The 27,189-nt window shown below is 36.4% G+C and overlaps 1 protein-coding gene across 1 annotated transcript in view; it reads left to right on the forward strand.

Annotated features, from left to right (window-relative positions):
* The window catches only part of IL1RAPL1 (interleukin 1 receptor accessory protein like 1), a 258,654-nt gene that overhangs the window by 92,944 nt on the left and 138,521 nt on the right, over positions 1-27,189 (forward strand). Inside the window, exon 4 of the mRNA XM_059840325.1 lies at positions 12,214-12,288. Within this exon, the coding sequence (XP_059696308.1) occupies positions 12,214-12,288 (75 nt within the window). The remainder of the gene's footprint in view (positions 1-12,213; positions 12,289-27,189) is intronic.

Here is a 27,189-nt window from a genome sequence, read left to right on the forward strand (position 1 = left end):
AGTCACTTGTTTTATGGGGATTTAGATTCCTGCTCCTAGACTTACACAAGGATTATGGCACCAAGTAGGATTTACAAAAGCACAGGAATTAAACAAAGGGGATCCATAACAAGTTTTTGGGTACTGCTGTGGCAGTTGGGCTCCTAAGTATCTACACCATTTTTGGAAACTGGATGAAGGCTCCTGAATCCCTGGTGACATGCTTTAGTAAGTACTGTGCAGTGGCATGGAGCTCAAACACTAGAAGCAGCATGGATTTCTTAGCTGTGCACCTTTCTCTTACTCACCAGCACACATTACTGAACTTCTGAAATAGAGTATTTTAACACAGACACTGACCTTATTTGTCCTTTCTAATGGAAATCCTCTGTATGACACTGAATAGTGCCTTGTGGACAAACTCTGGAAAAGATTAGAAAATTCTAACATATTTAACCAGGTCCTTGGCTGAAAAAGTTTGGAGTTTGCTTTACACACAGTTGGTTTATACACTACTAGGGTGGATATTTTTATGCACCAAGCATTAAATATGGTTGTGTAATCACCAGCTATGGTAACATTTCTGCAGACCAAATGTTTATGATGTCAAATCTCTGTTTGTTGCCAAGTAACCGTATGATATGTGCTAATATAACATCTGCCATACTGGGTTTGTAGACAGAGCTTTATTTAAAGCTTGGCACATTAAATGGACAATATGTGTCAGATATTATTGTTCTCAGGCATGTTCTTCTCCCTCTCCTAACAAGGACTGTGTAACTATTTTTTTGGTTTTCATGTCCTATGGTAGACCTTGATTTCCTACCATGTTGAGAACCAGAAAAGGTATGGAAACAAAAACTGCACAGCTGAGACTTCAGACAAGATTTATATAAAGATAATGCAAACCTGAAGTCCTCTGTGCCAGGGTGTCTGCTGTTACAATGGAAGGATCTGTACACGCAGTTTAGAACCAGACACAACATCTGTATGATCAGCTTTGGAGCTCTACTCTCTATCCCCCATCCCCCCTGCTGCACAGACACTGAGTACTCACAATACCCAGGGAATTCTCCAGGCTTTCTAAACCTGATTGTACAGTACAAATATTTGCTAAAAATTATACGACAAGTGGAGATCTGCTAGAGATATTTTGTTCCAATCATCTGCTCAGAATAGGGACAGAAAGGGCAGGCTGCTGAGGGTTATGTCTAGTTGGGTTTTAAATCTCCAGTAATGGAGACTATAATAAAGTATCTCTGGGCAACCTGTTCCTGTGGGTCACCACCTATGAAGTGAACAATATTTCTCTTCTATTTAAGTGGAATTTCCTGTGTTTTTTTTTTTTTTTTATTCCCCTGTGCCATTGCTTCTTATCCTGTCCCTTACCCTGAGAAGAGTATGATCCTGTTATCGTGACTTCAGCCATCATGGTTTTTTAAACATGGACAAGATCCTTTTGAAGAATCTCTTCTTCAGGCTGAGCAGTTTCAGTTCTCCTGGTCTCTCCTTGTCTGAAATTCTCCAATCCCTTGGTCATCACTGTGGCCCTTCACTGCCCTAATCCCTGTGTATTGATATCTCTCTCGTGTGGGAGAGTCCAGAGCCAGGCCCAACACTCCAGATGTGTCTCATCACAGCTGAGAAAAGGGGAAGGATCACCTTCCACCTGCTGGCCATGCTGTGCTTGATGCAGCCCAGGGTGCTGCTGATCTTCACTGCTGCAAGAGCTCAGTGCTGGCTCACAGCTAATTTGTGCTCAATAAATCCAAGGTCCTTCCATGGCCATCTGATGTTCAGCTCCTCTGCTCCAGGCCTCTATTGAAGTTTGGGATTATTGCTCCCCTGGGACAGGACTTGGCAATTCACCTTGTTGATCTTCATGAGGTTCCTGTCAGTCAGACCATTTCTCCAGCCTGTCAAGGTCCCCCTGAGTGGCAGCAGCCCTGTTGGTCATTGACTACTCTTTGTGTTCCATTATCCAGATCACTAAAGAAGTGCTGAACCAGCACTGATCCCAGTGGTACAGGCTGCCCCAAATCTTTGTGCTGCTCATTGCAGCCCTCTTAGTCCAGCAGTTCACTCAGTTGTCAACCCATCTCCCTGTCGACACACAAAATTCATTGAGTTTGTCAGTGAGACAAAAGCCTTTCAAGCCTTCCTTAAGTCAAGATAAACAGCATCAGCTGCTCTCTGCAGGTCCACTGAGCCCATCATCTCATCACTGAAGGCTACCAGGTGGGTTAAGCACAATTTTACTTTTGTAAATCCATGCTGACTCTTCTCAATCATCATCTTTTTCTTAATAATCTTGGTGATGGTTTTCAGGACTGTTTGTTCCATCATCTTCTTAGGGATCAAGGAAAGGCTGGCCAGCCTATGCTGCCAAGATGCTCCTTCTAGCCTTTCTTAAAGATTAGAAGTGATATTTGCTTTCTTACAGTCCAAAATCTTCCAACTTAGAAGCAAAACCCTTGTCTCAGTGGAGTAGATGAAAAAAAGTTGCCTGAGAGGGCAGAAAAATACATTTGCACTCAATAAGAAGTACAAAAAGAAAATAAAAATCTTCTTATTGTTCATGAAAATGGATTTTTTTTTTCAGTTTTTAGGTCACAAGAAATGACAGTATGTCCAAATTCCTAGCAGAGCAGAGATTCAGAAGACTAAATCACTGAAATTACTTGGAGAACAAAGTAATTGTTCTAATCTTACAGGTCTAAGACAGAAACTGAACGGAGAGAATGAGAGCAGGTCACCTTTTAGATCAGATGATTTTTAAATAAAGCAACAGAATTAAAAGGTTGAATACAAATTCTGAAAGAAAAACCTCTATGAAATATGTAAAATCTTTAATTGCAAGGCCTTTAAATGTCAGCTCACTGGAAGATTTGAAGTGGTCAGGGTGCATAGGGTCCTCTTCTCTTTACATGGCCTCCTCAGAGGCTGAGAAGTCTTACTTTGAAATATCAGCATTATCAGCAGATTTATATCAGATTCAAAAATGGAGGATCTAGAATTGTCTTCAAAGGTCATGAGCTAGTTCATATCCAGGAACTATCTGCCCTAAATCCAAAAAAAGGAAGGAATAATAAAAGCAAGGCAGGAACAAGTTTCACAGTATTACCATTCAGTTCCTAAAATCATTGTTCTACTGATGCTACCTTCAATGGGGTACTTTAAAGGAAATCTTCCTGGTGGAAAAAAGCATGGAGATGGTGGTGAACAGCAGCTGAACATGATCCAGGTGTGCCCAGGGGGCCAGGAAGGCCAAAGGCACCTGCCCTGGATCAGCAATAGTGTGGCAGCAGGACCAGGGCAGGGATTGTCCCCTGTACTCGGCACTGGTGAGGGCACACCTCAAATCCTGTGTCCAGTTTTGGGCCTCTCACTACAGGAAAGCATTGAGGGGCTGGAGTGAGTCCAGAGAACAGGCATTGGAACAGGAGGTACTTAAAAGACATGTAGATGTGACACCTGGGGACATGGTCTATTGGATTGCACAGTGCTGGATTAGCAGTTGGACTTGATGATCTTAAAAGTCTTTTCCAGGTTTCTTTATAATTAAATTGATTCTAAAACACACTCCATTCTTTGCATTTGAACTCTAAATCTGAGACAGGGTACATAAATAAAAGGCAAAAAAAAAAAAAAGGAAGCTATTGTTAAATTTCAGGGGGAAATTTTAATGATTGTGAAAATATTGAGGACAAGAAATAATAGTAAATACTTAAATTCAATTACAAGCATTCAGGTAAGGCTGAACAAGAAAATGTAGGTATCACTGAATAATTGGACTGTATAAATGAGAGATTCTTGGGGTCATTTGGAAAGAATTATGGAGTAATTGTTAAAAAAATATATTTTTTCTAGTCATGGAAGCTATAACCTTATAGCTTCCATCCCCATATTTTCGGTGTTTTGACCTAGAGATAAAAGGAAGGATAACAGGTTAGGGTAACAATATGAGAATGATGAATCCTTCATTCATCCTGGAATAAATCATCCTAGAATCTAGGATGATCTGCAGAGAAATTTTAATAGTGTGATGCAGAATGCTTGCTTGATGATAATTTTTTAGTCTGGCTTTTCTAATAAGTTTGCCTAAATCATTATTAGTTATATAACTCCATTTTGCTTCATGAATATGACATCTTTTCAGGTAGTCTCGTTGTTAAGAATCCTCTTGTGTTCCTATTTGTTTCACAAGCCTTATACAAGAGTTATAAACACACCACTTCCCTAAAGACTCTGCTAAACAAAGGCATGAGCCAACATGTAGATACAGGAGCAGCTTCCCTTACAGGCTCTAACTGCATTGCTGCTGAATGACATGCTGGTGAGCTGCTTCATTAAACTGAAACATCAGAGGAGTTGCTGGTGCAAATGCTCTTTGATACATCATTTAATTATTTTTCTAACAAGTGATTTTATTTTCAAAAAATGCATTGATAATATATAATCTGACTTTTTGTAGCAACAACATTCTTTTTTTTTTTCCCCAGATGATCTGATACCTCTAAGACCCAAGTGAAGGGAAAAATTTAAGAGACCATGCAGGTAGACCAGGCTTTAGCATGACATCCTTTTCATAAACCTACATAGGAAATCTCATTTCCATTATCTTGCTTTAGCAATCAGTTTTGTAAAAAAACAGTGTTGTAATGTAGAGAAACTGCAGACAAAAGAGAAAAAAATTAAGTGTTTTAGATACTTTAATATTTATATTTAGCTTTCTGTACTATGGGTCTCTTTTTTGTTTGGGGGTTTTTGTGGAAGATGGGGAATCCTGTCACTATGATTAAAATAAATCTTTTAGAATCAAAGCTTTACTTTATCCTTCCATTTTTCTTCATAAAATCCATATATCAATCTCAAATCTGCCACACAGAAAGAGACCAAGAGCATCCCAAGATATTAGGCTGATATTTCACTCAATTGTTTAACTACGTATATTCTTTTGTTCTTTTGTATTTCAAGACTGCATTAACATCTGCCATGGCAACCTTTTGATTATTTGTACTTTTTCCATGGAGATGATCTCTGGGAAATGTCACTGTGTGTTCAAGAAAACTAACATCTCCTCTGAAGTCATAGGGATAGCACAAGTGTCACATCAGATTCAATTAGAGATGAGCAGATAATGAAAACCCCAACATCTGGCTGCATTTGCTCTTCTCCAGTTTTTAGTGTGTTGTTAATCTCAGGGGACTCACAGGCTTTAAGCATTTTAAAAGGCTTCTTGGAAATATTCTTCCCATCTTTTATATTTCATTTTAGTGATGTGTCTTCTCAATATGCATCACGAAAACTTTTGCAACCTCTTTACTGAATACAAGTTTAGCTGTTTCTGCACTTTCTTTTAGGAAGGGCTGATATTCTATTCAAAGGACTATCAAGGTTTTTCTATTTGAAAAAAATGCTTATTGAAAAAAATTAAAGATTATGGCCAGTTTGCAAAAAACATCAGAAGAAATTATTAGGTGTAAAAAATAAAAACCATTTGTGGGGTTTTTAATGCATGGTAAGGAGAAGACAATGAGAAAGATATAAACTGAGAGACGTTTTTGTCTTGCAATGCAAGATTAATGGGAACATTTCAGAAGATAAAAGCTGATCTTCAGTCAGTCATAGTGGAAACAAAGTCACATTAGACAGCTCATTTACAGTCTTGTGCCTATGGCTTTGCACACATAACTTCAGTGTCCTTATATGTATCTGCCCTCTGTTTGAACTGCTTGATTCAGCATGCACATAGCGAGGCAGAATATTCTTACAGGGCTGATGTACAATTCATGGCATATGTGACTTTAAATGATGCCCTTGTGAATGAAAACCAATCTGAATGTAACTGAGAGCAGAGATTTAAGGTTAAGTCTCAAGCAGGTATAAAGAATTCCCTTCTTATGAAAGACCTTGCCATATATTTAGTTTTAAAAGGCATTGATGTCTCTTGATAAGTCCGAATACATAGGACTATTACCTATATATGGAGATATAAGGAAAAAAAAACAGCATCCTGGCATTGCATGATTTTTTTTTTGCTCAGCTCACATTTACTCTCAGGAATCTCAGAGTTCTCAGTATTAACACTCATCTGGACAGTGCCTGTGTAGATTAATGTTTCAAGACTGTTTCTTCAGACTGGACTTTATAAATTTTATTGCAATCTACTGTAGACTACTGCTACTGCATTACTGCATTTTCTTTTTCAGACATTTCTATTAAAACAAAGAACATAAAAGTATACATCCGAGTTTTTCAAGGCACTGCAGTTATCAACTGGAATGCTATAGTTTTTCTTTCTATTATTATAATTACTTATGATTCCTGAATATGGCCATTGATGTCAACTTTTCATAACTGAGGGCTTTCCAATGACAGTGCTTTATTTTCAGAGCCCTCTCATGACACTTTAAAATAGCAATCTAAACCCAAATCCATTGTTTTACTCTAGATTCAAACCTTCTCCACTGATGTTGGCAAAAGATAATTGTGCTTGACAGTGCTTGAATAAATGTTCAGATGAGGTAGTTGGAAGGGTGAGTGCACCCTATGCACTTCACAGCCAGGCCCAGGACAGCTCTGAGAGTGTGTGGAGCAGGTGGCAGTGCTTCCTCTGCCACAGAATTGTAGAATGGTTTGGGTTGGAAGACATTATCTGGTTTCAGTCCTTCTGCCATGGACAGGGTCACCTTCCACTAGACCAGGTTGCTCAGGGCCCCATCCAGCCTGTTCTTGAACATTTGCAGGAGTGGGGCAGCCACAGATTCCATGGGCAACTTGTTCAGCTTTACAGTCTGTCAGACCTCCTCTATATCCTCGTCAGATATCCCTCCCCTGACAGAAGTACCTTGACTTTACAAGTATCTGTCTATGACAAAACTGGCACAACAAATATAGGAGATAAAGAAACACAAGCTCAGATAATTAGCAGGGAAGTACATGGAAATGAGGAATTCTCTTAAGTTTCTAAACACAAACCAAGAGATGGAGTCTTTTTGAACTGTGGGCTGAATTCAAAGAAACAGCGCAGACTTCATGAAAAGAACTCCATGTCTCTGATGTCCTTTGATTTCAAAGTGTAGGAATATTTTCCCTTTGCATAGCAATGAATTCTTCCCCCTGTTTAATCCTGTGTTATAGTTACAATATCTTCCAGGGACATGTCAGTCATTTTTTCTAAAAAATGGTCTAAGTTCATAAACATAAGAGGTTTAATCTCATTGCGTTATCTCAAATCTCAGAGAGATCAGAAGGATTTTCACCCTCAAAATGTAATTTTTACTTCAATAAAACATTTGAACCAGAAAAGTTCTAAAATATATATAACTCAGACTGGACAAGTAAGGCAACTATTCCTGTGAATTTTTGCCTGGAATGAAATGTCCAGACAATAAACTGGCTTTCTGATTTTCAGACAATTCCACAAAACCCTGTCTTCCTCTAAGAAATTAAAACCTTTTGTAGTTATTTTCAAAGGAGAATCTGAGAGCACTTCATAAAACACACATAAACCTAGATCTTTGGAATTATAATTTTTCTACTATTAAGTTTGTGCATTTTGGGGGAGGTCCATTTTGATGTCAGGATTAGTGCTATTTTGATATACAGGTTGAATTAAGATTTCTTCATTGCATGTGTTAAAATCTAACAGTTGGCTGGTCTCTGCAAATGATGGTGTTTTGCACAGAGCAAGTGTTTGTACCCATCATGTGACCACATTCATCTAAAGCTAAAACAGCAGCGTAGGAAGAGGAGCATGGAAGTCAGTGGCTGATGTAAAAATATTATCTTCTGGCTGGTTTCCAGCGGGGTGACTGATTGTGGTGGCTCTCACTTTCATTACCGCAAGAAAAATTGTTCAATATATTTTAAATGTACATCCAATCTGATAGACATGGAATGTGAATTTAGCCACTTTTTCTCTGACCAGGATCAATATGTCTGCAGCTGACTGGTATTTCTGAAGTTGTATATTAATTTTTAATAAATCTTCAGAATTGGTTACTTCACCATTTTATTTTTTTAGCTTTAGTTTAGTTCAAGTTTGACACATATTTGTTTTCAAACCATTCATCAATGATGGTTCAGAAGTCAAACATAAGATGAGCTGTAAACTTGATTTATGTTCAAACAGCTTTTCTTTAAAAGACACTGACCTATCAATCCCCATTGTTTTTAAAGAGGAATATACCAATTTTGATTAAAATGATTTCTTGATTCTAAAGTGGTGGGGGTGGACAGTGGGGAGGGGAAGGGGTGGCACGAGGGTGGTGAAAAATAAAAGCAAAAGAAAGAAGTGAGAAGGAAAGAGAAAGAAAAAAACAAGAGGGAGGAAAGGAGAAGTGAATCCATGCATGAGTAGATAATAATATCCAGGAACTAAGATTCTTGCCAAGAGACTTGAGAATTCCCTCATGCAAGAATAGGAACCCTAGCACTCTGTTCCTCCTGTGTGACAGCCATGTTGATAAGTACTACCTGGTGGGAAGAGGATCTTCTCTTTATATTTTTAAACATATTCAAAGGATTTTTGTTCTTTGCATACAGTACAGAACAGGAAGTGCTTTCAAATTGTAGATTTATTTTATAGGACACGAAAATTATTGCCTTTGTGCATCTATTTTTTAAAAAAAGAATAAAAGTTATTTAACTTATTTAACATAGTTGTAAGTTTTGTAAATTTTGTTGGGTTCTTGCTATTTAGTAAAATTATAGAAAGAGAGGATTAAATTATGCTTTTGCTGTTCAATTTAGTAGATAACTGTGGCTCAATATATCTGTCTGAAAATAATATTGATTTTGATCAGACTCTCACATGGCTTAGTTAAGACGTCATTCCCCATGATTTTAAGGATATTAAAAAGTTTATAGGGGATACATAGGTCTACCCCAGAGTTTCTAAAGTAAATGAAGATTTCAGTAACTCTGTGTTGTCCATCAATGTTGACTCTCCATAATGGAGAGTGTACACTTGAGAGGGGTAGAGGCGGATAGAGAAATTCTCACCTCTGCAGCACTCCACTGGATTTAATATGCCAGAATGAACCTACATACATTTTCAGGCTAAGAAATGGATCAAATAACAGACACTAAAAACCCTGTTTGACTGAGGAAAAGTTTCAGATCACCTCGGAAAAATTTGATTTTTAAGAACATGTAGTTATAAAAATTCTTTTCCTTGCTTATATAACTCCTATTCACAGTAGTTCCCTGCAGTCTAAAGCTCTGGAATACAGCATACCCAAGGATACTTTTACTTTTCTGGACAGGTGAAGGAGTTGGCCCTGGAAAATGTGATTGCTTATAGGACAGACATACAAAAGTGTGAGATTAGTAGACATCAAAAGGTATACAATGCTGGGATACTTTCCCCAGTTGAAAATTTTTAGTGTTACATTTCTTATTAAATATAAACTCTAACTGGTCACAAACATTGGTAACTACCCCTTTAAAATAAGCATATGACACAATTAACTTCTATTGAATCTTTGTTTTACTATTGATTAGGGAGGTTTTGTACTCCTGGGGGATGGGACAGAGTGTGCTCTAAGCAAAATGGGAGGAATGAGTGACAAAGTAGAGAACAGAGATGCTCCTTCAGGAAGCCTTGAAAAGTTGGAGAAAATCGTGGAGTCTAATAAAGGCAACATCTTGGTCTAGAAGCAGAGCAGAGCCTGGGACTGACTGAGTAGGAAAAATCTTTGCATAAATTGTCCTGTCAGCCCAGGTGGACAATAAATTGAGCATGAGTTGGGGAATCCCAACTGCACAGCTCTTGGCAAGACGTCAGCCAGCATGTCCAGGAGGGCAATCCTTCCCAGTCCTGCAGTGTCTGTGAGGCCACGCCTGGGACACTGAGGAATTTTCAGCTTTTTGCTGTTCTAAAAGACTGATGTACTGAACCATGTCCAGTGCAGGGCCACTGGGTGGTTGGCCGCTGGAACACCCAAAGTGGTGAAATCTGCACCCACAGAGATGTTCAAAGTGTGGCTGGAGGAGGTCCTGAAAACCTGCTCTATTGAGCCTGCTTCCAACAGAATGTTGGGTCACTTGGCTTCCAAAGGATCCTTCCACCTACACGCTCCTGTCATTCTGATACATCAGTTATGTGTCTAATTTATTGTTTTCAGTAGCATTTTATTTGTTAAATTATGTATTAAATCTCATAAATTAAACTGGACATTAATTTTATAACAACTTCATCCTTCTGTTGAAGGACAACTTATCTCCACATCCTGGGCCTTTTCATTTAAAAGAAGAAAGCTTCTTAGAGACCTGAGATACAGGATCATAAAAGTAATGTTGATCTTTGCTTAAAATGCTGGTTTCTAATCTACTTATTCATTGCATTCATATTAACTCCACAAGTTACTACATCTTTACTTACAATGAGGGAACTTTGCTCACAGTTTCAAAACAGATTTAGAAAAACAGTGACTCAGAAGACATTATCTGATGAATAGTAATTGAGTTGAGAATGACAGAAATGCAAAATTAAATTTAAATTCATAGTGGATGTTTAAAAAATGGCAATGTGCTGACAAATTATGAGCCTTTACAGAGAAGTTAAGAAATGGGAATGACTAATTTTACAGTTTAAGAAGAAAATATATTTTGAATCCTTTTCCCTTCCACCCACTTTAGCCTTTAAGGAAAAAAAATAGAGAGAGAAAAACAGATAAAAAGAATTAGCATTGGTGTAAAGAAAAGTAGCAAGCCAGAGATGGTGCCAAAAATCTTTCAGCTCTCTCCAAAGCCTGTAGTGCAGAATGATTTCCCATAGAGACTAGGAGCTCTAAGAAGAATTAACTGAGAGAAGGTTTTTGGACCAAGTACATGTGTTTTACCACTCTGCTGAATTTTGATTCATTGCTAGGTCTGATGGGTTAACACCTCTGATACCAACTGAGTGGGTTTATGCTCTTATATATAAATGATAATCTCTGTAAAGCAGAAACATGAGTTGATAGTGGTTCCATTCTGTAATTGTTGCAAAGTTGAAATTAATGCTGTACCTTTTAAAGAACGTTGATAATTTACTAAAAGACCAGAGGAAACATAATGAAGAAAATGCAAATAAACTTCCCCTGCTATTCCACTGACAGGAGACAAGTGTGTTTAGTAGATTAAGCCCATACACATATGGGTATGTGTGTGTGTCAGTAAGAAAAGGAGCATTGATTTTGACAAGTTGAAGGGAACAAATATTCTAGAGCTATATCAAAATGTCAAATGTATTTTAAATCTACGACAGCCCATAATCTGTGTTAGAAACTGAAGTATGAATTGATGCTGAAAAACAGAATATCAAAATGTTGCAGGTGACTTTAAAAGTTGGAAATTTCCCATGAATATTTACTGTCAGTATTAAAGGGAAAAAAAAAAATTGTTTCATATGGCATGCACTCATCTCTCAGACACAGTAAAAAGTACACTTGCTACCAACAACAAAAGTAGTAATAGTCAATATCAGTTCTCTGAATCGAGTAAGCAGATGTTATATTTAGTAGAATAGGATGATTTATATACATGCGTGGTTTGAACACCCTTCAACAACCTTCAGAAGATTTTTGACCACTACAAAACTCATTCTATTCCATTATTGCATAAAGTCTACTAATATTATTTCAAGGCAGACTAAAAAGTAAAAGAGAAGCCATTGTATTAGGAATCTTGACATTATTTCATTGTATCCATTCCCTGGATTCTGAAAACTTATCTAGTACTACTTTACTAAGTTTCAATGTTGGGAATATCTTTCAAATAAAATTGTCATCAAATATTCTTAATTGTTTTACAGTAAATTATGTTATTTATCTTTTAGTGACTATACCTTAAAGAAAAGTAATTAAATATAAAAGCAAACTGAAATTCTGGATATTTACCAAAAGAGAAAATTGCAATGACAGTGCATTTTTGTTTGGGTTTTTTTTTGGTTGGTTGCTTTGGGGTTTTTTGTTGGTTTTGTTTTATTGCTTGGTTGCTTTTTTTTGGTGGGTTTTTTTGTTTGTTTTTGTGGGGGTTTAAAGAAATTACTTTCTTAATACAAAGGCCTTTAATATTGGTGCAACATTTACTGTCTAAGCAAAAACATTTACAGCAACTGAAGGCATGAACATTATTAAAACAAAAGAAAACCAAAGCCTTCTTGAAATACTAGGTATAAAACCAAGTCTTAGTCTACTCAATAATAATCAGAACAATATATATGTGAATTTCTTTCTTTTCTAGCACCACTAACAGATAAACCACCAAAGCTTTTACACCCCCTGGAGAGTAAGCTAACAATTCAGGAGACCCAGTTAGGTAAGTAGCAAACATAACCTCTGTTCAAATTGTATGAAGGAATTTGATGTGTTAATGTATGATGGTAATGTGATGGCATGTTGACATTAATAATTTAATTGAAAAGGCATCAGACACATGTTGATTCCATGCAGAGATGTATGATACACCATTGACAAGATTGTTGTTGACAAACAAAAATCTTAATAATTAATACTGCATGCTAAGCTTTTGGTTACTGATACTAGGTTTTATCATGATGAAAGTCAAACAGTGACCAGAGTATCTGAACTTTTCTTTTTAAACTTTTCCTTCTCTGTATATTTATACATACTTACTCTGGGATTCATTGGGATTTTGTGATTTAAGTTCTGCTCAGAAGACTTTTGTGCTTTGTTGGCAGCAAGGATATTCTGTAATTACAAAGGTTGTGCTGGGCAAATCATCCAGCAAGCAGTAGTGTTTTTGTAATAGCATCTGATAATTCTGAATGTATGGATATTTATGCTTAGGTGAATGAAGAGAAATTGATGCATGAAGGAAAGCATTTTGTTTCACTTTTTCTAGTCTAGTGGATGGTGGGTATGATTGGTCATTTTCACATCCTACTGCTGCAGAGGTAATGAAGGCTCCAAACCTGAGTGCATGTGTTACTAGATTTTGCAGCATATAGCAATTTATCTCTTTTGTGGATTGGCAATGAGGGTAACTTGTAAGAAGCAAACAGTAAGTTACACTGGAATTATGCTTTGGTGTCAGAACAGTAACCTATTGATAGATTTTCTAGCATGTTGGCTACAGGAGAAAATGGAAACCAATCTGGTAGAAACAAATCTTGTAGGAAAAAGTATATATAAATCTCATAGAAAAAAATACTGTGAGTAAAGCTCAGTACATTCTGCAACACAACATCAGAAAAAGCAGAAGGCTTGCAAATTAATTCTGACAGTCATTGGCAGAGCATTTTATGGTGATTACCAGCCTATGGCTAATAGTGGCCAGAGAATAACTCATATTTTCTTTGATAATAGTAAACTATTACTTTGAATGATTCAGGCTATCCAGGTAAATTTCTGATATGCTGATATACAGTTTTTTTTAGAAATTATTATATAGAAAAGGAGATGAGTAGCATGTTTCCTTCTAGAGCTACTTTCTATTATTCTGAAGATATTGTTTCTAGTGCACTCAATCAGAAAATGTTTCCTGTATGCCAGTCCTAAATGATTTTAGGTTGTTTGAACACAAGACTAGGGAACAGAGAACAAAGTGACTGCACATTTGTTTTTTAACTGATGTTGCTTACTGAGATATTTTTGATGAAAAAAAAGAAAAAACAAAACCAAAAGGCAGAACCTTTCTGGGTTTTGATGTTGTCCTGCTAAATATACTGTATGGTGAGACTATTTCAAGAAGAGGGTAATTATTAATGGCTAGCTAGAGGCTTTTTGTCTATGAGTTTTAGAATTTATCTCAGTTTTGATTTCTCATAGTTCTAAAAAAAAAAAAAAAAATCAAATAATTTGAAAAGAACTGTGTTTGAAAAAGACACCTTTGAGAAAACTAAAGAGCTGTTGGTGAATATAGAGTTAACTTCAAAACATCACTTTCAGACACAGATGGGAAAGTCTGACCATAAATTAATGTGATGTTACAGTACTTATCCTTATATCAAGAAGGTACAAGAACATATTAATTTGTTGTTTAAGAGCCTGTAAAACACCTGTGAGAACTGGAACAAGTGAAAAAAATGGATAGTTCCCTGACATAAAAACTGTGGTATTCTGCTCTTAGATTTAATGCCTTAGTCCTGCTGGATAACCTTTGAAAGGTCTGTGTTTCCCTGAGGAAAGCCAGTGCTCATTTCTGGGGTTCAGTTCATATCTTGCAGAGATGCAGAATATTTTAATGTTGGAATAATGCCAAGGTTCACTTAGCTGTCAAAGCTAGGAGAATCCTACTCAGCTGACACTTGGGGTGGCCACATTTTGTGACCAGTCTAGACACTGCCAGGAAATGTTTGTCCTCCAGAATGTATTTGGGATGGTGTGTTTGTCCCTTACCTGGAAAATAAAAGTGTTGGTGGATGCTAGAGAAATAGAATGGGTGGTATTCCCATTCCCAAGGTGAAGACAGAGCAAGGAACTAGGAGCCTGGGGCAGACCAGGATTTCTTTAGCAGGTCACCAGCTGCTGGGGACCTGGGGCAGTTCCTGCTCTCCTGCCACATTTCTCACCTCACAGTCCTCCAGCTGGAGCTGGAAATGAAAGAGGTTATGTGTGTGTGAGGGAATGTTCTGCGAAGTCATGCCTACCTTACAGGGATGTGTGTAGCTCCAGGCGCACATGATGTACTGAAAAGTCAGTGGTGATGGCTCACTTCCAAATCTTCCCCTGTGGAGCAGTGCTGGGCACACTTCTGAGGAAGATCTCAGTAATACCAGTGTATTTCCATTGAAAGAGCTACTGGAATTCAGTTCCTAAACAGAACACCTCCATGCAGTATCTAACTAGAGGTGTATCCAACTCCCAAGACACATCTAGGACACATCTTGTTCATTTGGCTTCAGCACTTCTGGGTGACAGACATGTGAGGCATAGTGGGCTCTTCTACACACAGCAGTTAAAGCTAATGTCATGGAACCACAAACCTGTTGTGTCATTATCTTGCTTGGCTTCCTTAAAACATCAGAGCAGGATGTGACTGCAGGAGGAATTTCTCCAAGGGGTGACTGATATGGCTTAAGTCAGACTTGCTAAGGCAAAAGGTGAGAAACCAGAGCTGGAGAATCTGCACTCCTCAGTCCTGGGAACCCACAGGCTCCCATGGTGCCCAAGTCATCCTGAGTTGTTTGATGAAAAGGTGTCAGGCTCTTCAGCTGGTATTTGGGAGTGTGTTAAGCATGGCTGTACTGCGACTAGCAACTTCAGAGAGTCACAGGTATCTTCATATATCATCAGAAATACTTGTTTATTTCACTGAATAGTAACCAGAAACACATGAGATAGGACAGGATAAAAATTGAAGGCAAATTTAATTTCTCAAAGGCTTTTCATAAAAATAGGATGGGAGAGCTAAGGAATTAGGTATAAAAACCTAGATAAGGAAAGAAAGATTAGTTTCTGGACTTTATGTTTTCTGTTTGTTATTTCACTTCCAATTTTGCAATCAATTACTTAATCCTGATGCAAGGATAAAAAACACTAATTACCTTTAAGCTTTTCTCCTGTTAAAAAGGCTTTTAGGTAGATATGTGACCCCACTACAAACTACTTCTCTGGAAACAACAACTCCAGATAAAATATTATGTTAAATACTCTCTTTAAAACATTGTGTCCTGCAAAGATTGGAGCTGTAAGAAGATGAAGAGTGTTTTCAACTCTGAGCCACTCTGTGGTCTGGCAGCAGCATGGGCCAGGGAGACAAAAGCTGGCAATGAGCAGGAGGCCAGGGGAGGCAAGGCATAGGAATGAGGACCATAATGAGCAAGGAACTGAGTTCCACAATATTCTTTTTCTTACCTTCAGCATGCTAACCAAATCAAATGTACAAATCCCTGATAACATAATGATAATGAAAACACAAACCTGAAAATATTTATGCAGACCTGTCCAGGAAGGAATTAATTAACATTGTTCCTTATATATCAGAAATCCTAAAATTTTGGCTAACTATATTTTTAATTATAGAGTAATGCAGATGTTATGTATTTATAATATAAATATATAATATCCATTATATATAAATTTATTTTTAAAATTATATTCTGGGATTTTTTTAAATTGGTAAGTTCTGAGTCTTTTCAGTTTCACCTTTCAATGTTTTTCACACCAACACTGTCCAATATCTATCCCCCTCAAGGAAACAAAGAATACTATTAGCCTGACTGAAAAAGGTCTGACTTTAGTAACCAGTTGGTTCCTGTCATATTACTAAAGAAGACAAATGTGATTCCACAACAGACAATAATGGATCTGGATTAAAAAATTACAAAACATGAAATAATTATTTTAAACACCTCACAAGCTAGTTAGCCTCTGTCCTCCCCACTTTTTCAGTGTGTCTCCTGGTTCTGCACAGGGCTGCAATTTGACATGCCAAAATTCACCCAGAGAAATAAAGGTATTGTTGAATTATTTTTAGCTAAGTAGGTGTTATGTTAGAAAAGAGAAACAAACAGAAAAACAAACAAAACCCAAAAAAAGGGACAAACAATCAAACAAAAAAAGAAATAAAGTATTTCTAGCGCAGTATGAATGGACCTAAGAGGTAAGTTTGTACAGGACTCAAGAGACTTTCCCTGTCATCTGAATAAAGTGAATTCCTTTGTTGGAATACTCTGTGGCAGACAGCAAGATATAAAATATTGTAACCAAGAGTATATTAAGTATGCACAGCAATAAACACAATTTAGGCACATACAGTACAAAATTTCATGTGAAATTCTAGTCCTAGAAAGACTTTAATTTTATACATTTTAAAAATCAGGAATCATATTGTTCTGTGATATTTTTTTGCCAAATTTTTTGTTTCAAGCTATACTTCGTGTTTCTGAATTATAAGTAGGGACTTCATTACATATTATGATGAAAAACAAAGGAGTGTTTCTTTGTGTTAAAAAAACCCAAATCATCATACAATGATGATGGTATGCACAAGCATTAAAATAATAAACAGCAAATGTCAAACTCAAAAGTTTAATATTGTGTACCGTCATTTATAAGTGTATTTAAATTAACTAACTGCTCCAGAATGTCTTGCCACAGGGATACAGTTCTCTTGTGAGCAGCAAAGTTAATCATACATAAAGCTCATCTCAAGAAAAATGTATTGGTGAAATGACAAATATTAGTACAATTCTTACTCAGGAATTCACAGTTTTTACAGGAATTAGTCTGTTTTCCAGCTCTAGAATAACTGCTTTCCAGCCTTCTGGTAAAGTCAGCATGTGCTCATACAGTTCAAAGAAGTAGTTTTACATGAAGCTGCATTGAACACTGTTTTTGTCTTAGACATACTGTGGATTTGTATTTTGATTTAGTGCTGCACACAGGTTTCATTCTGAAAAATCCATCTAACTCTGCATGCATTCTTAATAGCAAAAATTATCAGGGATTTGGGAGCGTGTCAGGTCCCTAGAAAATGGAAGGTTGCTTGGAGGAACACTGAGGGTCTGAAGGGCTTAAATGCTTTTGATAAACTCTTACATTTTAGAACATAGTAGTGTGAATATTTTGAAGCAATCAGCTGAACAGGATCTTTTTTAATATTTGTTAACATATGAGTAACACTGAGACTCCAGATTGTGCATTCTGAAGAGCTATTCTTGTCTGTTTTCATAAGATATTATGGATGAATACACAGGCTATATAATCTCAAGATATAATCAACACATATTTTTAATAAATATCCAATTTGTTACTTATGGAATTTTACATAATTAATATATGAGGAACTTGAAAATAAAAAAATAACGTACTCACAGAAATTCAACTTGATGCCACACAGCATAATTGATATTAAAAAGTGAAAATAATTCCAACAGTTTACATATGGCATGTACTATAAAGCTTTATGTAGCATTTTTTTAGTAATGAATGCATGAAGAACTATAGGTCAATGCAGTCCTTTGTTTTGGGATAAGATTGAGAATATTAGGATAAACATGGTTATTAGTCTAAATTTCATATTAACAAATAAGACTGGGAGTGTGTTCAACATTCACATGCCAGCCATAACTGGTGTCCTGTATCTGTCTGAGAATGCTTTAAAGAGTTATAACAAAAGGTAACACAGCAGTATTTTCCACAATCTGTCCTCTTTTAATTTTTTTATTCTTTTGCCTGAGGTAAAATTCTGACAATGGACTACTAAGGAACTTTTGTTCTTTTCCACACAAGAAAGTCAAATATCACCTGAAACAAGAGGTTTATTGAGCACTTCATTTTCATGCCAATCTGAAAGTATATACAAATAAAAGACCAAATGCAAAACACCCCAGGTGTTAAACATTTTTTTCACTGCTCAGAGGTAACTCTTGAGAACCATGGAGCTAGGAAGTTAAAGGAGAGAAAAGGCATTCAGTTCAGTAAAGTCCAAATTTAAATTTACAGGATTTTTTCGTGTTTGTCAGGCCTGAGTGTTTACCTGGAGCTCTGCAGCAAATGTCACCTTCCAATGAATCAGTAATTTCAGCTGCTTAGAGTGTCCTTCACCTAATTATGTGTTATATTACCAGTATGCTGGTGTCATTCCAACAGCTAGTTTGTAACAACTGAAAATATTGGAAAAAAAATATTAGTTGGATTTTTTACTTACCATGAAATAAAACGTATCAAGTAATGATTCATGTTCACTACAGAAATAAATGAAGCACATACTTCAGTTAACCACATTAGGCTTATTTAGAAAAATTTATAACAACCATTGCAAAATTACTTCTCTGTACACTTATGTAATGAATTGATTGGAGATGGGAGGCTGTGGGGTTATAAGTTTAGTTTCTTTCACAGCTTTCAAAGCAATTAATTTGAAGTCATAAATGCTTGTAATTTTTAATAATTCATTCACGGTCAGATTTTCACGAGATATCTAAGAGCATGCATGGTACATTTCTCCTCATTGAAAATTAAAGGAAGACTAGCTTCTTGGTGCTGATGTTTTATGTTTAGAGATTGATCCAAAGATACCTATAGGTTTATAGTAGAGATTTTTTTGTGGGTTTCTTGTGTGTGGTTTTAATGTGTGTGGTTTTAATCTCCCATAAATTTATATTAAACAGAGAATTCATCCCACTTAAGTCAAAATTAGAGGATTTCTGTTTGGAAGACCTTTTCAACTCTTAATAAAGATTTTCAATACTCATATAAAGGAAGACAACTTAAAAATACAGCAACCAATATTTCATTTTTTTTAACCTTTTTCAAGTAGCAGTTAACACAGCTGACATCTTATCATAGCAACATTATCCAAAGTGCCATTTACAGTCTCCCAATGCTTTGGAAAGGTCAGGCACTTAAAAAAGCTTATAAATGCAAATATTTTCCATTATGCCATACTCAAATCAGATTATTCTTCTTAGCAAAAACAAACAAACAGAAGTTACATTTAGAAAGGGAAAATCCAAGACAAAATATTTTGGAACTGCTGTTGGGGAATAAATTATCTTTAGGGTTTTTTTTAGAACATTCAGACTAATTTACTTACTATAGTGGACACACTTATAAATGTGTTACCAACAATAATAGTTCAACCTAAATCAAAAACTAAAATGAGGACTAAAATGTTGTTGTAGTAGTTACTGGAGGAACACACACAAGGCATAACTCAGTGTATTTGAAATACTTTTCTGAGAGTTGATACCCCTTAAAATTCACAGCCTGAATTTTAGTTTTATAAATACTCACATTTATAAAAACTCACATGTTTTCTCAGAGTTGTTTTATTTGGAGAGTTCCTTATATCAGTCTGTCCCTGAGGAAAGGAGGAAAATGGAGGTAGAAAATGGAGTGTGGTTTTCAGGGCAGACTGAGCCAGCAGTTCAAGAGGAAAGTGACTGTTCAGGCTCCTACTTTTACAGCAGAAAGAGGCCTGGGGAGGAGGAAAGTTTTGCTACTGTTTCCTGCAATTTCTGGACATGCAAACCCATTGGCCTTGTTGTTTTCTGTTTAAAATGATTCTGGCACAGTTACTTTGAAAGAAAAAATTACCAAAAAACCCCTACAAAAATCCCCTTTTAGAGTAAGATGCACAAATCCCATTAAGATGCCTGACTTCTGCTGCTGCCAATACCTTTGTGTTCCTGCTATTTATACACCATGAAGAGTGTTCACTTTTTTCAGCTGAGACCTCTGGCTCAAATGGGCTCCTGAATTAGTCAGTAGAGCCTCTTGAGAGGACCCAGAGTTTCACCTGGCAGCTATGCCAGCCATTAATGGTGTGATGTTTCATGATTGCTTTAAAGAAGTGCAAATCTGTGCTGCTCTGTCACCTGCCTCCCCCCACACTCCTCTTATTTCATCCAGCTTCAGCACTCTTCCTTACAGGGCTGAAAAGCAATTTAAAGGAAAGGAAATCAATTGAAGCTGGATAACTTTCTATACTGATGGTGACATGAGTGCAGCAAACCCTCATGCCAATACATGGTGAGAGTGGGAATTGCAGCCAGGGAGAAAAGGTGGAAGAAGGTGTTTTGGCTCAAACTGATTATGAAACCTCACTCTAAGTCTACACTTGGTCACAGTAACTTTCCCCAAAAAATGTCAATTTAGATCAAGAGGCACTTGCATGACATAAATCATATCACACCAGAGTGGAACATCTTTGCAGCTACCTGCATCTTCCCATCGAGATGGCTTCTCCTGGACTTTGGCAAACTGACAGCTTGTTCCATTCCCTGTATAGGGTTTTAGAGGTTTTTTTTTCAGACATCTGGGGTGACATACCTGAACTTGGAGTGTGAATGTCTTCTTTCATGATGCCTCTAATTGACAGGTGAATGAATGTCAAATTCCAAAAATATATTCAAATATGGCTTTCAGAAAGATTTTACATTGAGCTATTTAACAAGAAGAATTTTATAAGAGGAAATGGAAAAGGTGTGGTATATCACAGAAATTTATAGCCCAGGTCTTCTAAGGTGTTTACATTTTTGACTGCTAAATTTGTTGAAATGTAGCTCTATTTATTAAGATGTGTTAATGTTCTGCCATGACCATGACAAGGACATCATTATTTTGATATTATTTAAAGCTGTATTGAATCACACTGCTACTTAATTGACTATCTGGTATCCAGTTAAAGAAGCTTGAGAGCAAAGCAGACATTTAACTGTGATTAAAGGAAAAAGGGTATTACTCATACCAACTTTTTAATTAGATGTTAAGTTAACTTTGTTTATCCATTGTTCTTGCTTTATCTCCTTTTTACTCATCAATATGAGTAATAAGCATATTGGATGATGGTTCTTGTTTTTCTGCAGAAGTGCACGTGATAGATTAGTGATACTGGGTATCACTAATAATAATTTTTGATGGTCATACTTCCACAGCTAAGCAAAATTGAAAGATAAAATATCATCTTCCTAAGTTAAAATTATTTGGTACTTTTTCAGTCTCTTAATGCTGTCATGTCAGAAGACTTTCAGGCATTTTTTAGTTGTTCCTCTAAGTGACATGAAAAAAATAAAATTGTTTCTGCATTTGAAATATTGCTTTGTTATGAAAAATGCACTAATTTTAATACATCCTACAACAGTAATGTGGTTGACTCAACCTTATCTGTACAATACATTGAAAAAGTATAATACATTGAAAAGTTACAATATATACAATACATTGTATGGTTAATGTAAGGATTGAGAGATATCTTATTTTTACTTTTGTCTGACTTTATGTTGTAGGCAATTATCAGTGAAAATGGCTTCAAATTAGTAATTTTTAATTAGTAATGTTTTGAAATTTTTTCCCTTTCAGTCAAAGCTATATTTTTCTTCAGGAAAATTGAGCTGCTGTGTCCTCACTGCTCATGCCAAACTACCAAAGCCCCACTCTCACTGTGTTCAGTGAGTCTTTGCACACATCCTTTATTCCCAACTCCATATTCCTGTAATTAGAAAATAGAGTTCCAGCCTGAAGCAAACCAAAGGAGAAGACTGTGCCAAGTCAGTATCTCTCTGAGTTTGAAGAATCCCCTCTGCTGAACTTTGCTTGTCATTTAGAAGTGTTATCTTTATTATTGCAAGATGGTGTCACTGCCTGATCCATCGCCCACCCCTCTGCAGTACCCCTGGCCCTATCTCTGGGTTTGCTTTGTGGCAATCTGTTAACAAGTGTGGGTGAGGACCAACTCCTCTGAGCTGTCATAATATCCCAAGGCATGAAATGCAATTCATGAGGATCTGTGTCCCAAATTCAGTATGATTCATTCTGAATTAACCTAATGGATGAGGAGATACAAAGTGTTGAACTGCCAGTAGCAATTTACAAGCAGCCCACGGATGAAAAACTAAGGGCTTCAGTAGTTTGAGATGTCTAAAGAGGGAAGCTGGTGCAGGTATTGCTGGTTACTTAATTTGGGTCTCAAGTGGGACTGACTTGTAGATGAGCTGAGTCTCAGAACTTGACCCCAGCAGCACTTCCTGGAAGGTAAATCATTGCTGAAGTTTAAGGCTGTGGGGTTTTCTTTGCTTTCCAAAAGGCTCTCAGTATAGGTTTTCACTTGCTGTGGCACAAATGTTTTGCAATTCTTTGAACCGTGGTATCACATTTATGATTTGAAGAGCAATATAGAATCCTTACTAAATCATCTAATATCATGTTAGTCTATTCAATATGTAACAGCTTCTTCACAGTTAGTAATGATTACTTTATTTATTTATGATCTGTAATTTACCTACCCCCAAATACATTATCTATCACATAGGCAAACGTTGTGGATAAATTTGCCTTCCTTACGAAAATACAACATGATATTATATTTGAATTAAAACTCTGGGGTTATTTGAAAATTAAATAGGAAACCCAACACAGACAATAATCTAAAAATTATTGTCAGTTGTTCCTGGAGTTCATCTTTTGCAGCACAGAAATACGTGCAAATAGGTCAAAAAACAAAACCAATAAAATTTGAACAAAAGAAAAGCTATTTTTTATAATTTTTTACAGTCTCAACTAGAAAAAAAAAGTGGGACTAGAGAGTCTATAGAATGAAAAGCCAATGATATGTATTATAAGTTTTATTCCCTAATACATTCTATACATAAATATTTTTTATGAAGTACATAGAAGGATAAATTATTTTAAAGCCAGCAGTCTACCTTTAAAAGTAGCTTTTTTAAAGGGAAAATGTTTGATTGGCATCCACATATAGCCTATGTATATTATAGGCATAAATGAGACCAGATTACTGTAGCTGTAGATTTTACAGGCTCTGTGGAATAACAATAAACTAAAAATCCAAACCTTTTCTCATGCAGAGATGAAAACCCATGTTCTGCATCATTTTCCTTATGGTAGTAAGCCATAAATGTGTTGTAAAAGAGAAGTTGGGTTTTACCAGTTGAGTATTTTCTAATAGATAAGAAAAAATATTTTTAAACAATTGTTAAATTTTGTGTTTAAACTTAAACAGGGGAAAGACAATAAAAAGACAGGGTTTTTTTCAATAGGTTTCATCCTTCCTCATGCATCTCTGCTACTCAGTTCTGTCTACTTAAAACATTGATCTAAAGAATATTTATTTTGCTCTAAGATTGGAGAAGGAAAAACTAAAAAGAATCAGTCAATGATTGATAAAGGTCAAGACTTGTAAAGATCTGTACTGCTTTTTAAAAACCATAAGAAGATAAGAGAAATAGGTGGCTTGAGAGAGCATCTCTGATGTGAAGCTAAAGGAAATAACTTGTGTGGCGTTGATGTTAGGATTTTTTTCCTCTAATGACTAATCCTAGGAAAAAGTTACTGTCAGAATCTACACATTAGTTCTGATTTAGGTAGAAAATGCTAATCAAAATATTTAAATTATACATATTTTTCTTAAAATGTCACTTTTAAAAACAAACTGCTTGGAGTCATAAGTTAAAAATATCATGAGGTAGAAGTCTGGCATATGTAAGGAATGATAAACTTATTCCAGAAGCATGGTATTGAAAAGCATTATAAGAGTTTCTCCTGTCTCACACTTTTTCTGATTCTCTAAAGTCAATTTTCTTCAGTTGTCTTTGCAATTCAAACCCTTTCCAGTACATAAGGTGGGATTCAAGACTGTATCTCTGTATGGAGGTAAATGTTTCAGAAGCCTGAGGACAATTGAAACAATTCTGTATTAGAAAAACAACATAATTGATTCTTTAAAGATTTAAATAGCACTCTCAATATTTTATTCTATCTGCATGTAAAACATACCTTCTCTCCTTCCCAGGCTTCACTGTCTAGAGGGCTGTACACTTTTCCCTTTAGTAATCTTCCTTTCCTGCTGGAGATAGAGACTTACACACAATACTGCTACCACCTATTTCCTTCCCATAAAGGGCATAGCCCTTTTTTGTGGTTTTGTGGTTTCCAGTTCTGTTTCTTACTTTTCAAACATTTCTCTATTTCTCTATTTAGACAGTCTCTACCACCCTTATGGTAAATATTTCTCTCTTGTCCTGAATAATTATGACTTTCTAGTCTAGGTTCTGCCTTCTTTTACTGTTACTATTCTTGAGAGTTATTCTAATGTAACTAATGGAAAGGATTACCTGGAATTCAAACACTGTGCCTTTTGCAGAGCTATAATACCTGCCAGCAATGGACTGTTCTCCACTTTTCTATCTGAGAGGCATTTTAAAGAATTCAGTCTCCAATTAGTCTCTGGTTACACTGCTAGCAGAGGTGGGACAGACACTTCTTGTATCAGTAAAGCAAGAAAGACTTCTGTGAAAGGGCATATTCTGGAGCAGCAGAGTCTTCACAAGTAGTAGTTATTGTAATGAAAGGGACTTCTCTCCTGCTGAAGTTTCACCCAAATACCCTGAGAGTAGAAGAGACTTCCTCCTTCCCCAGTATCTTCCACAAAAGTGACAGGCATTGAACAAAAGAAAGTCATTATCTCAGAAACATCTTCATTCTCCCACATCTTTACCTTAACTCATCAGATATTCAAGAACTCTGAACTTCAAGAATGTACCTCTGAATATCAGGAATCCTCTAACCCTCACTTGTGCATTTCATACGTGGCAGATATAGCTAAGACAAGTATCATCCTCTTTCAGACCACTTATTAATTAAATACATTTATTGATGATGGCCAGTCAAGATGAAATGTAACTGAGAATATAAAAAATTGCTTGATTCACAGTCTCCACATGAATTTCTATATGTTTGCTCACCACAAAGACTGCAAATTTTTTGAGGAAATACTTCTATTCCACTATATGCAGACTCTGTAAAGCCACACCAACTAGTCATGTCTGGTCAAGGCAGCTGCTACCACAACAGCAATAATTGTTTTGCTCTTTCCTTTGAAGGAGCTTTAGATTACAGTTATTGCTCCTTAGGTCCTTCTTCAGTGCACACCATGAACCCTATATTGGTCTAAACCCTGTAAAGGACTTTGCCTTCTTCCTCATTCCCTTACCACGACCTTCCCAGACAAGAAGAGAAGGAAAGGCAAAGAGCAAACTTATTCCATACAGTAAAAGTGTCACTACAAATTAAACTGGATAAATAAAAAGTTCTATAAAATCTATTCAATGCCTTTCTTGTTAGAGGACATTTTGCAACAGCCAGGCATCCCACAGGACTCTGCAAAGATGGAAGCTACCAGTGAGCCTTTGTTGTTTTCATTTGATTGGCATCTCTGGATGCTGAAAACTCTCTTAGGTTATGGTGTATGAGTCCTTGCACTAAGATCCAAATACATACTGCCTAGCATAGCTTTCATTTGATATTTCAGCATCTTTTCAAAGAATCAGACTGTGTGTTTGGGTTCATCCACTATCTGCCACACTGCCACTTTTAATGGGAAACAAAACAGAGAAAATCTTCCACATGCAAATGTGCAGTAGACTCTGTAATCTCTGTGCAGGGATTACAGATTTCAAAGCAGTATTTATTAGTACTCTGCTCTACACTGATCTCAAATGATCCCATTATTTGCAGGCCAAAACCTCCTTATATTTTAGCAACGCAGAGAATCGTCTTCCTTGCTTCTGGAAGGAATTAGATGATAAGTAATTAGTCTGATATGACTGATAATAAAATGCATATTATGAAGTTTACCCCCCCTGATTTTTAATGATAATTGTGATATTTAGAATTTGTCCAGTATGTCAGGTCTGGTGTTCTGGTCACGTTTCAGTAAACAACCTAAACTGTAGAAATTACTTCAGAGGAATTTGAAGTGTCTTTGGAGGACCTTTAGTCAGACAACTGGCTCTAAGAAAGCTGAAAAAACATGTGGCAATTAGTGCAATAAATAACAAGTAGTTAGGTGTAGGTGTAACAGGCGTAAAACGAGAGTCTACAGCAAAATGAAAAATCCAGCCTGTTCAAAACCAGAAGTTCAGGCATCAGGCAGTTGGAATGCAGGAAGCCCACAAAATCTCTACAGGGGTGGAGTGTTAAAAAGTAAACACCGGCAAATAGCAGAAAAGGAGGAGGGAATCTTGGGGTGAAACATAACCACTTCAGTCCTTTACAGAGAATATCATTAGGACAACAAATGGTACCCATGTTGTGGCAGAGGAAAGGGAAATCCACAGACTCTCTCTTTGGGGTACTGGATCTTGCTACAAGCAGCAGCTAAATGAAGAAAAGAAGGAGGATGTACATTGTGTGTTTGGGTTATGATTCGAATGAAAGGGCAGAAAGAATCTGTATTGTTCATGAAGCCAGGATCACAACAGATATTTAGTGAGAGATTCGTTAATAACATTCTTCTTAGGTTAATGTCAGCCTGCAAAGCTAATACTGATTTCTTCTGTTTCTTAGATAAAAACTGAAATAAATGCAGATAAATTCTGTTGCAGGAAATATATTAATGTGTGAATTATATTAGACCATGATGGGTATATAGTTATCTAGTTGAGTTTCTGTTGAATACTTATACATAAAAGCAGATTTCAATTAGTAAGTATCAGAAATAGGATGCACGTATAAGAAAATAGGAGAAAAACAAAGAAAAAATAGATAAGATGAAAAAAGGTGTTCAGCAAGTGCTCTGCCTTTTTAGAATCATTGATAGGGCACTCTTCATTTGGCCTTTGAAGCTTTAGCATTTCTATATCCATTTATCTTAACTATTGTTTTCCAGTTTTAAGCTTATTACTGTCACAGATTTGTGAGAATGACTGCTCATGACTAAAATCACCTATGGAGGATGATGTAGATCTTGCCTGGGAGACCTCTGCACTAGCTTTGATGAGGGTGGGCTTACCTT

The sequence above is a fragment of the Haemorhous mexicanus genome, chromosome 2 (genome assembly GCF_027477595.1).
Source record: "Haemorhous mexicanus isolate bHaeMex1 chromosome 2, bHaeMex1.pri, whole genome shotgun sequence".
Lineage (NCBI taxonomy): Eukaryota > Metazoa > Chordata > Aves > Passeriformes > Fringillidae > Haemorhous > Haemorhous mexicanus.